General features: G+C 35.0%; 1 protein-coding gene across 12 annotated transcripts in view; it reads right to left on the bottom strand.

The window, feature by feature from the left end:
* Positions 1 to 16,223, bottom strand: part of Dys (Dystrophin) — a 2,834,509-nt gene that overhangs the window by 264,156 nt on the left and 2,554,130 nt on the right. For all 12 annotated transcript variants that reach the window (XM_069839232.1, XM_069839233.1, XM_069839235.1 and 9 more), the window contains one exon: positions 9,848 to 9,992. In XM_069839232.1, coding sequence (XP_069695333.1) covers positions 9,848 to 9,992 — 145 coding nt within the window. The remainder of the gene's footprint in view (positions 1 to 9,847; positions 9,993 to 16,223) is intronic.

Below are 16,223 nucleotides of genomic sequence, written 5' to 3'. Positions count from 1 at the left end.
GGCCTATATTTTTCCATATATAGAAGGACAGTGTTTTACACGTACTAATTTTCATTATTGTACAAGGTACAGTAATGGAGGGAAAAATGTTGAATATTTCTAAAAAATTTACTGCTTTACCTAATCCCATAAAAGACATTGGGACTTAGTTTGGAAACTTTTAAAGTTTTTGATTAATTTCTTTCAAATTCGGCGAGTTTGTTCTGTCTGTACATTTAAATAAGAGTCCCAAATTTCGCCAAGTTTCATTCATTAGTTCCTTAGATATTAATTTTCATTTATTTTATTGACATTAAATTATACGTAAATTCAAAATATCCCGGACGGTTTCAGAATTGTTTTCACTTTTAAAAATTGTGTGTGAAGGATTTACATTTCATGATAAAGAAAACTGCGCATGAACGTCTATATTTGCGAACTGGTTGATCAGATAAATATTTTTTTATAAATCATAAATTTTGCTTGATAATTTCCTTTAATTTTTAAAAGTTAAAAATTCATATCTTGAAAAGTTTTCAGTGAAGAGCTGATTCCATGCACAGCTTCGTGTATTGGAGTATGCTGAATATTCTTGCAAAGTTTCATGTAAATCGGAGCAAATGTAAACCGCTAGGAACTTTACTATTGACCAAAAACGTAGTTTTGAGAAGATTTTTATTTTTAGTGGGTGTGGTAGTTTAAAAGAACTGAGCGTAGCATTTTAAAAATGTTTGTCAGACGTTTAAAAGTAGTAGGCGTGGGCTAAATATATGACAGAATGTTAAAAAAATGTATAAGGTAATTATTTATGTAAAAAAAAAACAAATATATTTAATTTTACCATTTGTAAAAAATTCAGTCCTAGTTTCTATTAACATGACTGTAAAATATAAAGATTCACTGTCAACTACCTGAATTATATCTAGGCACTAAACAAATTCGTTTTGTCTAATATTTCCTTGCTGGCAAAGGTGGTAGGTACTGTTAATGCAAGTTATCTTGAACCTTCTGAGCGGGGACAGAGGGGCAGAGGGAAGGAAGCGCGTAACGCGGTTGGAGCCAACTGAGTTGTTTGCGCATGCTCTACAGCATAATCTCTTGTCAAGAAACATAGCACTATTTCCTTCACTGCGTACCAGTAGTGTTAACATGGAGCAGCAACCACAGGGTAGTAATTATGGTGAAATCACACCACCGCGGAGAGAAAGTAACGCTGTTATCCATAGCCGAGAAAGAGAAATTATCGCAAATATAATAAAATTAAGCGTTGCGAGGAGGAAAAATTGAACAAATATTTGCTGGAACCTCTTGCTAAGGAATATGAGAGAGCGGCTAAATACTCTGGCAAAAGTATTAGTTCCGTAAAGAGAATTAAGAATAATATTGAATTACAACCGAATGAACCTCACACTACTCGGGAAAGAATAGTTATGTAATGTTTAGAAATTATTGCTATAATAGTTATGTACAATAGTGTGTGTACTGTGAACGACATAATGAATTACTGTTGTAAGTTATTATTTTCTTATAGTTCTACTAAACATATTATTTCATTCCAGAATTAGGACTTGTGTAAAGTTGAAGTGGACGACTTCGATCAACACGTTATTCGGGATACAATCGAAGAATTCTATCGTGTTCAGAAAGTAGTACATAGTCTACGATTAAGAAGATAATTCCGAATGGATGATGCCATTGACGAAATAATTAATTTTGGAACAAGCGATGATGGCAGCAATGATAGGGATATGGATTGTGTATAATTGTAAATTAATGTAAATTCAAATAATAAGCCTGTAAAATATTGTTATAAGAATATGTACATATTAGCTGAAGGTGTAACTCATGCAGGCCTTTATAATGTATAGAAGTAGCTGTAGTAACTCCTCCATTGCCGGTCCCCAGCCCGGATGAGAGAGGAGTGTACACACGATTATATTTAAATACTTACTCATTACAGGTTAATTAAAGCTTGCTACGAAACTATGTTCTCCTCTCAAAACCGGAGTATCGAGAGAAGATGATGTCTGTATTGAACCAAGTTCTTTTACAGTAGAGAGCCGTAAGGTAAAAGAACCACCGTTTTCTGAAAAGAGTCACGTTACCCGAGGGAGGGGCATCCTTGCCGTGCCGTTACGTTGATGAGTACACGCCGTACCGAGCAGTTCCAAAGACAGACTTAGGGGATGTAAGGTTCAACATAACTTGCAATGACAGTACATAGGACTGACATCCTTACTGCCATTAATGCCGATTGTTTATATAGGTTGCAGCCTTAACCTCCTGTAATCCTGTAGGCCTCCATGGTCTGTGATAGGGTTGGCTTTACCATTATTTTTCATCTTTCAAAAATGCGAACAAAACTAAATTAATGCAGCATTTTTTTCGAAAACAATGAACAGCTCGTGGTGTGTGGATTTGTGGTATGGAACGCTAAGTAATTTTCCCTCATTCTATCTTATAAGATGCATATGGTTAACGTAGTTTTATAAACAGAAAATAAATTGAAATGTGAACATATTTCAGTTACATTAACCTGGTTCTCTTGATGTAGGAACGAGCAAGGGTTGAAAGATAAATATTTATGTTATTCTTACGAAAACAAAACTAGAATTTCCAAACCTTTCACCCAGCATAAGGTATCAAAAACAATACACTTTGTGTAATACGAAGTCAGAGAAATTTTTATTATGGACATCGAAGTTATAAAAATTACATTAATTTCTAGTCTAGGCAAAGAACGCCTAATGAAGTTGTAGAAACTGACCCGCCGAACGCAACTGTCGGAGAAGTTGCCGCAGTGCTACGGGGATAGTCGATGATTCAAATAACGTGGGTATAAGAATGATAGCTTCTGGTACTTATTTAAAGCAAGGAAGGATATCATAACGGCAGCAGAGAAATACATATAACACAAATGTGGAATCACAACAAACGCTAATGATTTGCAAACAGTGCCAATTCTGTACTGCACTCATATTTGTTGATGTTTTTCGAAAAAGAAACTAAATGTAATGTTCCCGTGGATCAAATTTAAGACGTGTTGAAGATTTTAGATAGGCCTAATAATATTGTTAAGTATCTGAAGGTAATCAAAGATTAAATACGGCAGGACGAGAGTACTGGACTCTCAATGTTGAATAAAGTTATAAAACTAACAAGTAATGTAGGCAGAAGCCAGTGAAAGGAATTGCACGAAGTCTCTCGAATTCTCCAAGATCCAATGCTTCCAGAAATTAAACGAGTAGACCTAGACAATGTCTAACTGAATCGGGGTTTTCATTACGACGGCAGACTGCCATAGTTTGAAAATTACTCAAGAATATAAAAATGAACACTAAACTGATACAGAAAGATCCTATTCGACCCTCTCATCCTAGCTCAGTGTTCGAACACCAGCTGAAAATTCTCTTGATTTGGGTTCGATTCCCGGCATTTACTGAATAGACGTTTCTAGCAGGTAAGATCGAACAAAAACCACGCGTTTCTTCCGTCAAATTTGAAAAAAAAAAAAAAATGTCCTTCTATCAGCAGTCTCTATTTTGCTTTGGTTTTCGCCGTATTTCTTAGTAAATAATTTCATAAAATAAGACACGATGTAAAATACGAGTTTCGGTGATATAAACTGTGATGACCAGACACGGAACTTTATGCACTAAAAACCTTAAAATATGGATGAAACTGTGTAGTAAAAACTGTTGAAATATGCGCTAAAAATTGAAATATATGCAGTAAAAATACACTTTAGAGGTTTACTTGATTCAATAACATGATATAAATGAAAAAAAAATTAAAGTAATAGTTATAATCAAGCCATCATTATTTAATTAAATCTATTGTTTCTATAATAGTTATTTAGACAACTAGTTACAAAAGTGAAGCTTTAGTAACGAGAGGATCAAGTTAAAACCCGACCGGAGGGAGTGATCTAATGCCTGTGAATTACTAAAGCTCATTTTGTAACGTGTTGAATATAATATTTTATGTACGTTTCGTCTATTCAACGAATATTATTTTTAAAATGTATAAAAATGCATTTATAATAATTTGTAGTTCATATGAGTCAGTCAAAGCCTACTTGAACGTATACAAAGTTGTTTCTAAGAAACAAGATTGTGTACGTAGAGATGATTTGTTTTATTGTGGTAAATAGAAAAGTGTGTTATAAAAGTATGGTATAAAATACTTCATAACACGTTGCTATGGAATCTTATTATCTATACTAATAATAAATCTGTAGCCGAATTTTTTTTGGTAATTTTCGATTTTCCAAAAATAATTGGTGTTAACATATATAATTAACCACCCTGAAACCGAAAATCGCTTTTTTTGAAATTTTTGTTTGTATGTCTGTCTGTCTGTCTGTATGTTTGTTACCTTTTCACGCGATAATGGCTGAACGGTTTTCGATGAAAATTGGAATATAAATTAAGTTCGTTGTAACTTAGATTTTTTAGGCTATATGGCATTCAAAATACATTATTTAAAAGGGGGGTTATAAGGGGGCATGAATTAAATAAATCGAAATATGTCGCTTATTATTGATTTTTGTGAAAAATGTTACATAACTAAAGTTTCTTTAAAAATAATTTCCGATAAGCTTTATTCCTTGAAAAATTTTGATAGGACTGATATTTAATGAGATAAATGAGTTTTAAAATTAAAATAACTGCCATCTAAGGCCGTGTAATGAATTATAAAAAAAAATGACTTCGTCTATAAGGGGTCTTGGACAACAACAATCGAAAGCTATGAAAAATAGCCTACAGAGAATGTTTCTGTGTTTGTATGAAGTAATATCGGAAGCTAAATTAACCGATTTGTATAATTAATTATTATTTCACCATTGGAAATTGTAGTTTCTCTAGATGGACATAATGCTATAATGTTATTACAGTAACTTCTGATATAATATAATATAATATAATATAATATAATATAATATAATATAATATAATATAATATAATATAATATAATATAATATAATATAGTATAGTATAGTATAATATAATATAATATAATATAATATAATATAATATAATATAATATAATATAATATAATATAATATAATATAATATAATATAATATAATATAATATAAGTTATTTGAAGGGTTCACAACCATAGTGGGCCAAGCGCCATTTACTGGATACGTAGAAAACATGGTTAAAATTAAGTTATTACCATAATTCAATGGAAACCTATAACAAGTAAAATAAAATATACACATTAAATGTAAATGATGTCAATCTTATTTAAACTATGGTTGCATGTAATAAAATTTGAGAAACAGGTTAAACGAATTGTCATTGCACCAAATGAGTGTGTCTGGACCAAAATGATCGCATTTTAATTAAATGGATGCAATTTAAATTAAGTAACATATTAAACGATTTATCCTTCTATAAAACACGAATGTTCCCTGGATCAAACGTCCTATTTTAATTATGTAATTACTTTATATTTATTTCTAACGGGTGCAGCGGAGCGCACGGGTACGGCTAGTAGAACAATAAAGTCAGAGTTTTGCGATGTAAAAGTGTCAACTGAATGAAGTTCTTCTTTTACATTAGTATATGAAATGTATTAATTGCTCATTTTACGCACATATTTGAATTGGTATATTTTGAATTTCCTAACTTCACAGTTTCCTTAACCCTAAATTGGCAAAACTTCATTTCTCACACTAATTTATTAAACCGTGCCGGAATTTTACAGTTTCCTTAACCCTAAATTGGCAAAACTTCATTTCTCACACTAATTTATTAAACCGTGTCGGACTGTAAAGAAAACAACTATCGCAATGTCCACATTTTATATGTTGTACAATATTATAAATAATTAAATTTATATATCTTCTCACCATTCATGAGCTGCCACAAGGGACAAAGAGTACTTAACCATAGAAATTTTTACAAGTGCATGAAAAATCATTAATTTTGTTTTAACAATGAAATTCTTACAAGTACATAGCTGCAAATATTTTTTTTTGAGATTAGTGGAAATATACCTATTTTTAGAAAGGTAAGTGTTACAAAAAAGTAAAGAATGCTACTGAACTTAGTTTGATTTCGAATATAGGTGATTCTTCAGGAGAGCAATTGACCCTTTCAATGCAGCTAAGGTTACAATCGGAATAATAGATGTAGGTATTCCAAGCCTCTTAAACACATCTTTCATGAAGAGAGTAGCGGTACCTCTTGCTCCAACTAGAAGTCCGATTACTTCAAGCTCTTTTAGCTGGTATTTTTTGAGGTAATAGGGAATGGTAAGATTGTAGATATTCTTTTTTTCATTATCCACTTCTGCTGGCTGTTCCTCATCCGTTTCGAAACGCACAGTGAGATCAATTATGTATCCAGATCTTGTAGATTCCTTGAAAGCTATTATATCTATGCGCCGTGTCTGCCAGTGACGGAGAGACCATATACTTCTTCAAAGGTGGTGTAATCGGCATCTTTAAGGGCAGTGGCTATAATTGATCGTACTTGGTGGTGTCTAGCGTTTCGCAGAGCTTCGCCGTGCGGACAGGATCCCAGGACGTGTATAAAGTCAGGAAGCTTGAGTTGCTAGGGTACTAGGAACAATAGCTGTGCCGGTACTGTTTCACATTGTCTGTGATGAGGCGATGGTAGCGATCCTACTGGTTAGCAACTATCTATGGATGCATATTCCCTAGGTATTGAGCTTCGTGACTGTATATATTAGACTGTGACAGTATTGTGAAATTTTGGTTAAATTTTATTTTCCTACCAATTTTTTTGTTCTATTAAAATTATATCATATAGCCTATTAACCTGTCGTATCCTATTGAATACTTTGTGAATTTAAGGGTTAACTTTCTCCCCCACTCACGTAATTATTGTGGCAGTACACAGTCAACGACTTCTCCAGGTTCTCTACTTTCTACTCTTATCTGCCAAAATTACTTTCAATGTCCAGAACGATCTCTCGACATCACATGATCTGTCTGGTGCATACTTGTAAGCTTGGTTGTGCAGTAAAACTCGTTTAAATGAAAATGTATACTCAATGTGACTTCACTGTCGAAAGAGTTTAATACGTTCAGTTTCGTTTCTATGAAATCAGAACATCGCTGGCGGTTCATGGATACCACCACAAGATATGCAGAAATCAATCTTTCCACGAACCGGATGACAACTGTGTGTGTGTCTTATGCAACAAGACATGTGATAGATACCATATCCTAATATGTGGGAATCGGGAGCTATCAGTGATTAACTTTGTACAATCTAAGTGACTTTCAATTATGCACAATTTGTGCGCTTTATTATTATTATTATTATTATTATTATTATTATTATTATTATTAAATCAGAGCGCATTGTCATCGTAACAATTTAATGACCTCAACAATACGTGATTTTATTGTCGCAAGTGTGTAAACCTCACGTTAAAGTGGAAAATCACCTTACTTATACACTAGGGAAAATTATCCATTGTCGTCCCAGCAATTTCGTTCCACAACAATAATTAACTAATTATTAGTTTTGTCACATAATTTTTATATTTCTTGGAAATAATTCTTATTTTTATCAGAGAGAAGTTTTCAAATTAGATAATAAATAGGGGAAAAGAAGGAAAGATGTTGATATATGCATTTAAATAAGCAAAATAAAAATATGCATCTAAAAAAGAAAACCCTCGAAATATGCATTATGCAAAATAAAGTTACCTTAATTCCAAAGTAAAAACCATGATCGGGAAAGATCCACTTTTATTTTTTTCAATATGCCAAATAATAAAAGAAAAATTATATACGTGGTACAGTCATTAAGTTCTAATACTGAGCGCATAGTGGCGTTGTGGTGCACTATAGCGCATAGGTGGCGCCATGGTATGATACCTTGTCAGTTAGTCTCTCGACCCAACAAGAGACAGTTGAGTGTATGCGCTATAAGCAGAACTACGGTCTTTGTTGTGACGGTGATTTGAATGCGCGCGTCGGAACTCGAGTATGTTGCAGTTTGAGCAACGGTCAAACGTCACGTTCTGTCAGAAATTAGGCGAAACTGCTATAACCGATCATAACTGGAGACGAAACATGGTGTTTCCTTTGCGATCCGCAACTGAAGCGACAATCCGCCACCTGGAAAACGCCATTATGTCCACGACAGAAAAATCCGCAACAAGACAGGTCAAAAGGCAAGGTGATGCTTTAACAGTTTTTTTTTAAATGGAATTGTTCACATAGAATTCATCCCACAAGGTGCAACTGTAGAAAAGATCCTCTACAAAGAGATTCTTGGCCGTTTAAGCAATTCAATTCGTCGTAAGCGTCCTGAGCTTTGGCATAGGAAGAACTGGCTGTTGCTACACGACAACGCCCCTGCACATCGCTCCATCCTTGTCCAAGAGGAACTTGCAAGGCAACAAGTCGCTGTTTTGCCATACCCTCCGTACTCACCTGATCTCGCACCATGCGATTTTTTTTTCTCTTTCCCCTCATGAAATCAATCCTACGAGGGCGTAATTTTTATGCGGCCAAAAAGGTCATGACTGCCACAAGAGAAGCCGTACGGCATCTCCCTGCCAACATCTTTCAGCGGTGCTTCCAGCAGCTACACCAACGTTGGCAGACGTGCATAGCGGCCGACGGCGACTATATTGAGGGAGGATGTCGATCTGTTTAAGTGTACGCTGTATCACGCGGCATCTTCTGAGACATCCAGGTTCTTGTGGGTGCCTACCCTTCAGGCGTCAGTGTCAGAACTTAATGACTGTACCACGTATATGCAATTGCATTAAGCTCCGTGGTCTAGTGATGACCAAACAAATGCATAACTCTCTCTGTGTAACAATCATGCACATATTTAGGAGATAAACATCAGGGACGCTTAAAGTTGGTCTGTATATTTGATGATCGTTATAGAACTGATAGCAATCTGTAGTACTGGGTGTTCATTTCAAAGTGTGTCATGACGTCACTGTTGATGAGTCAGCGATTTGAAGCGAGTTTCAGCTTTTATGTCAGAGAAGTTGCCTATTAATTAAGGCGTACAATCTGAACTTGAGAACGTGTACGGTATAACTTGAACGTCGTAGCAACAGATGGCGGTCCGTACTGTCTGTATGCTACATAACCTCTTTCGAACTGTGTTTTGCGCGGCCAAGTCGTACGGAGGGTATTTGTTATCATCGGTTGAGTAAGGCAACATTCCACAACACAAATCAAATGCTCCGTGTCCATGTTGACCGTCGAAATTAATGTCAACAAATACGTAAGTAATCGTCTTAACCCTCTCCCCATATCTCGACAGTAAGAAAAAAACTCACCACAGTACATGTTTCTAAACAGTTCACATTCCTGCCACTACCGGCGTTACCGTACGTATCGGTAAGTACTCTTCAGAATGAACGCAACTTGTCTGGCACACAGGTAATACACCTCTATGGAAGTGTAGGAAGTTGAATTCTCTAGGCTCATCGACTAGCCACATGACTGCATACAGCGAGCCATGACACACTTTGAACTGAACACTCAGTATTTCTGAGCTACAAATCTATCTATAGAAGATTTTTGTCTCATAAGTTGTTCAGAAGAGGTTATGGAACATACAGAGTTCCGTATAGACTCAATTCCGAAGGATTTCTCCATGTTTCCAGAAATAAAGAATCTACTTCGACAGTGTCACTGATTTCAGCTTCAAATATCAAAATCTCATACCGTACATCACGGACATGTAGAAAGAATTTTACTAATTATTTAAAAAAAGAATAGAGCGTTGGCACTAATGCATGTTGTTGAAATAAATATATTTTGAAAGTCATGAACTGTGATAATAATTATTTTAATTTCGTAATCGGCCTCATTACATGCGTGTAGTCGAAGCAGACATAACTTACCTGTTGTTTCTGCAAGCACGCCACGTCTCCTCCGATGGGACCGAGCCCCGTAAGTTCCGTGTCTTTGCGGATAACCCACTCAATAAGTTCTCGGAGCGACAGTAAGAGGGCGTTCCAGTGCTCAGAATTGCTCTCCAGTCTGTTCCTGCAACACAGAATAATAAATGGTACTGTTACTCCATTGTTTTTGCTATGAACGTTTACTAATTACCCATTCATTCTTACATACATTAAGCTACGTGTTGTGCACAGAATTACACGAACATATCTAGTCATCTATTTGAAAAACAATTACAAGGTCGACGATGTTATTCTCACTCCAGAAGATAGAAGTTAAAGACCGGGCAAGTTATGCGAGATCTTTAAGGACAAAATCGTTACACTGTATCAGTTCTTCAGTTTCCGCTAATATTTTTTACTACTGACATAACATTGACTTAGAATAGTCTCTGTTGTAGAAAAAAGGACAGGAGGTAAAAATGAATTTGTGTGTTAAACATGACATATAATTCAATATTATACAACGGGAAATCAATAAGTTTCCGGATTGCCCTGAATAAAGGCAACACACAATACAAAGGAAACGGAGAAGTTTTCAAGAACTAGGGAAACGCCTGGAATCTATACTAAATGCATCACTTGAAAGGCAGAGAAGAAGACTGGCCATAAGGCGTATATAGAGACATTCGAGAAAAACTTGCAAATAGGTCCTTGACATGTTTGCACAAAATCACGTGTAGAAGCTCAGTTCTTAAGGGTACTCGGTAGTGTTGTTAACAGTATTTTCGCGCATAAATATGAAAACATAAATTATTTGTTTCTTCTGTTTCTATGAAACACACACTAATACCTTTGGCACCATATGATCAAAAATGTTTGTGTGTTGTGAGATAGCCACAGAAACAAATTATCTTTCATTGTTTTAATGCAGGAACGGCAAAAAAAATATATTACTGAAAAAATAATAATTTTTATTGTTCTAAATTCAGGAATTATTTATTCAGAAACTACTTAAGATAAAGGGCTGAAATGTTGTATAACCTACTAATGTAAACTATATAGTTCTTCAAAATGAATGACTACTATTTTGAAATATTTAATTCAAGTAGTTAATGTGGAGAGACAGGTCATATTTTATAGGATAAAATAAACGTATGGGGATTCATCACATTGTGCTTGAGTAACTGAAATAAATACTATTTTTATCCCACTCATTTTCTCGAACAATATTATGTTTCTGACTTGGGAGGAAAGTTTGAAAAGTGTGAGATTAAAACTTTTTGTAATAGGTGTTTCTAACTGTTGACAATCGCAAATTTTCTTTTTTTTATTAGACTTTTCTTTCTGCCATGCCTAAATTAAAACAATCAAAGATAATTTGTTTCTGGGACCAACTCACAACTTGTCAACATCTGTTTATCACACAAAGGTCATTAGTCTGTGTTTGATACAACCATACAAAAAAAAAAACTTTTTATATTCATATTTATACGCGAAAATACTATAAACAGCACTACCGAATATCCTTAAAGACAATCTGACGCTGTTTGAAAGACTAGGTCAACATGAATGAAAGCGTCACATGCATGTATGCTTAACGGCATAAGCCATTCGGTGTCTCGTGAAACCAAACTGCGTGTCAGGGGAAGAAGAAAGTGGACTGAGAAGTTTTCCTCTTTAGCTACGCTTCTACTTGTAGCTAGAGAAGCTCACTTACCCCCACCATAAGGTTCTTGCTATGAGCTACAGCGTACAAAAACATTTGGTTCCACGAGATAATGAATGATCTATACAATAAATACAAGTGCAGTTCGGAAATATATTGATTGTACCTTGTACAATATGGCCCAAAATAAAGTATAACGAATATTTTTTGTAGCTCAATTAGGAAAAATATTGGCGTCATTGTTAATTCTAATTTTAATTATAGATGAAGAAGGCTGTGAAATATGAATAGTCAAAATAGTGCTCAGAATTTTTCATAGAACATTATTTTCGTCCATATGCAGTTGTTCGAAATGGTAGAGCTAGTGGGAAAGAGGACGTGAATTTTCTTTATTAAAAGGAATTTCATAAAGATCCACTCGTCAAAGCATACAATATCACTTTTGGTAAACAAATTCAGGCGAAAGGGCTCAGTTTTGTGTCAACGCAAAGAAGACGTGAGAGGAGAAAAAACAGGTACATACAACCCAATATGTCGTCTGTAAACAACAAGATGAGGGTATGGATTTTTAATCCTTAAAGACCAAATCAGTTTCGACGGGGTTTCTACAAGCGACTTCACAACCAATGGCAAGTGGAGTTTTTCCTCGCTCTTATTTATACTCGCTTTAGCATCTCTGGTCATATCGCGAGTTAATCTTCTGTGAAATCCGAAGGCCTGTGTACTATTGTTGAGACTGGTTCTATTGTTGTGAACTAGATGGTGACTGTATATGGGCTATTCCATATCGTCGCCTGAATGCAAGAACTAGGTAACTTGATTTTTCATATTTTGTGACATCGCCTATTTACTTATTTATTGCACTAAGGAATAGGTCTCATTTTCTTTTACATATTTGTTATATTGGAAAATAGATGTCGCTGGTATCGTTCGATCAGTTACCTAGATCCTGGATTACATTTTGTGCGATTTTTGCTATGCCATAAAAGAGGTAACTAAAAAACGCAAATTTCCAGTTACCTAGTTCTTGCATGCCGGCGACGATATGAAATCGATCAGTAAAAAACCTCGCATTTTTACTCTAATTTTTTCCCTATTTATACAAGGTGCTGAGGACAGTGCATTTTCAAAAATATACTACCGAAAGTCAAACGGTTTTCGTATTATTGAGCGACAAATTTAGCGTATTTTAGAAAAACAAGCCTCTTTCAGCGCTCAGAACTCTGGAACCATTTACTGCAGAACATTGAACGGGAGCTCATTTTGAAGCTGACATTTGGTAGATTATGTTAAGAAATAATCCTTATTTTTATTGTATACAGAGAGAGAGATAATCTGATTTTAATTACTTTTAGGCTTTTTGTCCATTTGTAAAAATGTAAAAAAATATTGAGAAAAAACCTTGCATTATTAAGAGGGATTCGGCATTGTTTGCTTAGTGGTACGGCAATAAGTTTCGAGGGTATTAAGTAGATTATTTTCACACGCCTAGACTTGAACAGCGCAGTACCACACGCACTGGTCGAGAGCTGAAGATAAGCGAGCGTTGGGCGTCATTTTACTCCTGTGTTTATGAACTCCTGTGATAAAGCTAGCACAGCCATGACTGCTAGACGACACATCACGTCTTTATGTCTCCTGGCCTTGCTTACCTCGGCTAGCTCCCGCCTCACAGTTAGCTGGTTAGTTCACGCGCGTACTATTTATTTTCTTTATTTGATATTTTCAATACTTTCTTATCAACGTGCCGTCAGTAAAAAAAAATCTGACTATATATTTTTAAAATATTTTTTCCTAGCCAAAGGCGTCTTAATGAGGAAAAATCTAAATTCCTCCATTTCCATAAAAAGTAAGAAAATCTGTTTATATGTCAATATAAACTTTAATTTCTCAGCATCAAAATAAACCATTATTTTGATCATTGGGTGAAAGGGTTTCGGAGCTACAACAGTTTAAAATTGCAAATTTTATGAAAAAACGATAAATTTAAATATTTTTAATTTAAACACTATAAAGTTCTGATGCCTCAAACTTTGCACAAAGCACTGTATCACAGTTCTCTACGTACAAAAAAAGTTTCATGGTGTTTAGAAATTGTAATGTCAATTTTCTCTATATTTCGGTCGATTTGAGATGGAATAGCTCATATGTATTACTGATTTGTTATGATATTCAGGGATTTTGTAGCCCGAATTTCCTGGCATTTGCCTTACGGTTGAGGGAAAACCCTGAAGAAACCTCGACCAGGAAATTCAACCCGACCGGGAATCGACCCTGGCCCTCTGCGTATGAGACTGGCATGCTGACCTAAACACCACATAGATGGTCAAGTGGAGTTTTAAGGAAGATAAATAAAACTTATAATTACTTTATGAAAACCTATTAAATGTGATGTTGTACTTGATAAGAAAGCTGAAAATGACTTACTCTTTCAGGCTCCCAGACACACACTGTACGGACACACACAAATTAATATCGTACAATGGAGGAACGAGTTCGTAAGTATTACGAACAAACCATATTATGGAAACCACGAATGACAACAGCTGGGAACAGCTGAGGAACGTCTATCTCACTGACCGCGTCGCTCCGGACACTTGCCGGCAGATGCTAATCGAATACAGTCTCTGATCGCTTTGCGAAGTCAATTAAAACGCTCCGGTTATATATCAATTACCACGAGGCTTAGAATTTTCGTTGTTGAGCTCCTGAACAACTAAAACAATGCCTGTAAATGAAAACTATGAATTACAGTTTCATCCACAAGTGCTTGGTACCTCATAAATTCCAATATCCGTTAAAAATGAATCGAATTGGTCCATAAATATGAGAAAAAAGGAAGCGAATGCAGACGCCATTAAATATCAATGGATTGGGTTGGGACTCTGAAAAAATAAAGGAAGGTACGGGAGAAAGCCAGGGGTTGGACAAAGTGCAGCTGCCAAATGTGTCGGGTATTGATTTCATGTTTGTGGACACGAAATTATGAACATTCTTGTGACTTAAATGGTAGAATTTCACCCTAGGTGTTATACGGATTCGAGTTCAATTCCCAGTAAGGAAATGAAGATTTCTGTCTCGTGAATGTCTTGTCTTTCGCCATGTTTGCGATATCGATTTCCGCTACTTACGAATCTCTGGCATGCTTACAGAGTGAATAATAATAATAATAATAATAATAATAATAATAATAATAATAATTATATATATATTTTTTTATTTACTTATTTTGGTCTTTCCGCTAACTACCTGAGCTGGTTTGGAAACTATTTACCAGATAGACAATCCTTTGTTCGACTAGGAAATTCTCTCTCGGATCCATACACTAGTTTATGTGGAGTTCCCCAAGGTTCTACATTGGGGCCTCTACTATTTCAATTATTTATTTGCAAAAGAATAAGTTAATAATAATAATAATAATAATAATAATAATAATAATAATAAGCGTACGTGGGGCGGTGTACGTAACGAGAATGAGCCCCAGTAGTGTGTCTTACAACATTTAAGATTACAAACCGAAAGATATAAATCAATTGGACTGTCTATATGATGGCATGATATATGTTTTGGAATGTTGAAGATGAAACTGACCTAAAATCATGAAATTGTTTCTGAACATGATGATTAGACCACGGAACGTAATGCAATTGCACCTTTTTATTGATTTGGCATATTGAAAAAGTAAAAGTAGATCTTTACCGATCATTATTTTTACGTTCGAATAAAGACAACTTTATTTTGCATAAATGCATATTTCGAGGGTTTTCTTTTTTGAATGCATATTTTTATTTTGCTTACTTAAATGCATATATCAACATATTTCCTTCTTTTCCCCTATTTATTATCTATCCTTTTCCCCGATATATTACTAATTTCAAAATTTCTCTGTAATAAAAATAAGAATTGTTTCCAATAAATATAATAAATATGTGAGATATAAAACAAATAATAATTAGTTAATTACTGTTGTGGAATGAAATTGCTGCGACGACAATGAATACTTCTTCCTAATGTATAAGTTATGTAGTCGTCCACTTTAACATGAGGCTTACACACGTGGGACAATAAAGTCAGGTATTGTTGAGATCATGAAATTGCAGCGACGACAATGCTGCTAAAGTCCGAACTACCCCCGGTCCCAATTAGTTCGGATTAGCGAGATTATACTGTACTTTAATTTACAACTCTCTGATCATGGGATCCACATAACGCAGTAACTCCGTTTAAGACAATACAGACGACAGTTCTTTGGAGATGAAAACAACCTTATTTCTTTGCCAGGAACAAAACCCGGGTCTGTTGAATTTTTATCCGAATATACTAAAACTTACGCCACAATTTAAATGAAAGTCATTAAATTTAGACGAATTAAGTATATTTCTGATGAAATTTTATCTTTTGTAAGTGCAATGAAGTAACCTGGGAATAACAAAAAGGTAAGAAGGGACAACCCTGGAACGTGATCTGAAATATTGGACTGTATGAATTTCTATAAAAAGTGGGGTATTGGCAACATAAATTCCACTGTTTGAAACGTTCTATATTACTTTATCTGCGCCATAACTATGTGCTGACATATGGTAGTGCCACCTTGCAGTTCTAGGCGGGAAGAAGAAGGGAGATAAAAATTGCCCAACTATCGCTGCGATCTTTCATACAGCATCTATTTACGAGTCTCATCCTCCACGTATCGTGCGATCAGTTCCAAGT

Source organism: Periplaneta americana, chromosome 11 (genome assembly GCF_040183065.1).
Source record: "Periplaneta americana isolate PAMFEO1 chromosome 11, P.americana_PAMFEO1_priV1, whole genome shotgun sequence".
Lineage (NCBI taxonomy): Eukaryota > Metazoa > Arthropoda > Insecta > Blattodea > Blattidae > Periplaneta > Periplaneta americana.
This window is presented reverse-complemented; position numbering and strand designations above follow the sequence as displayed.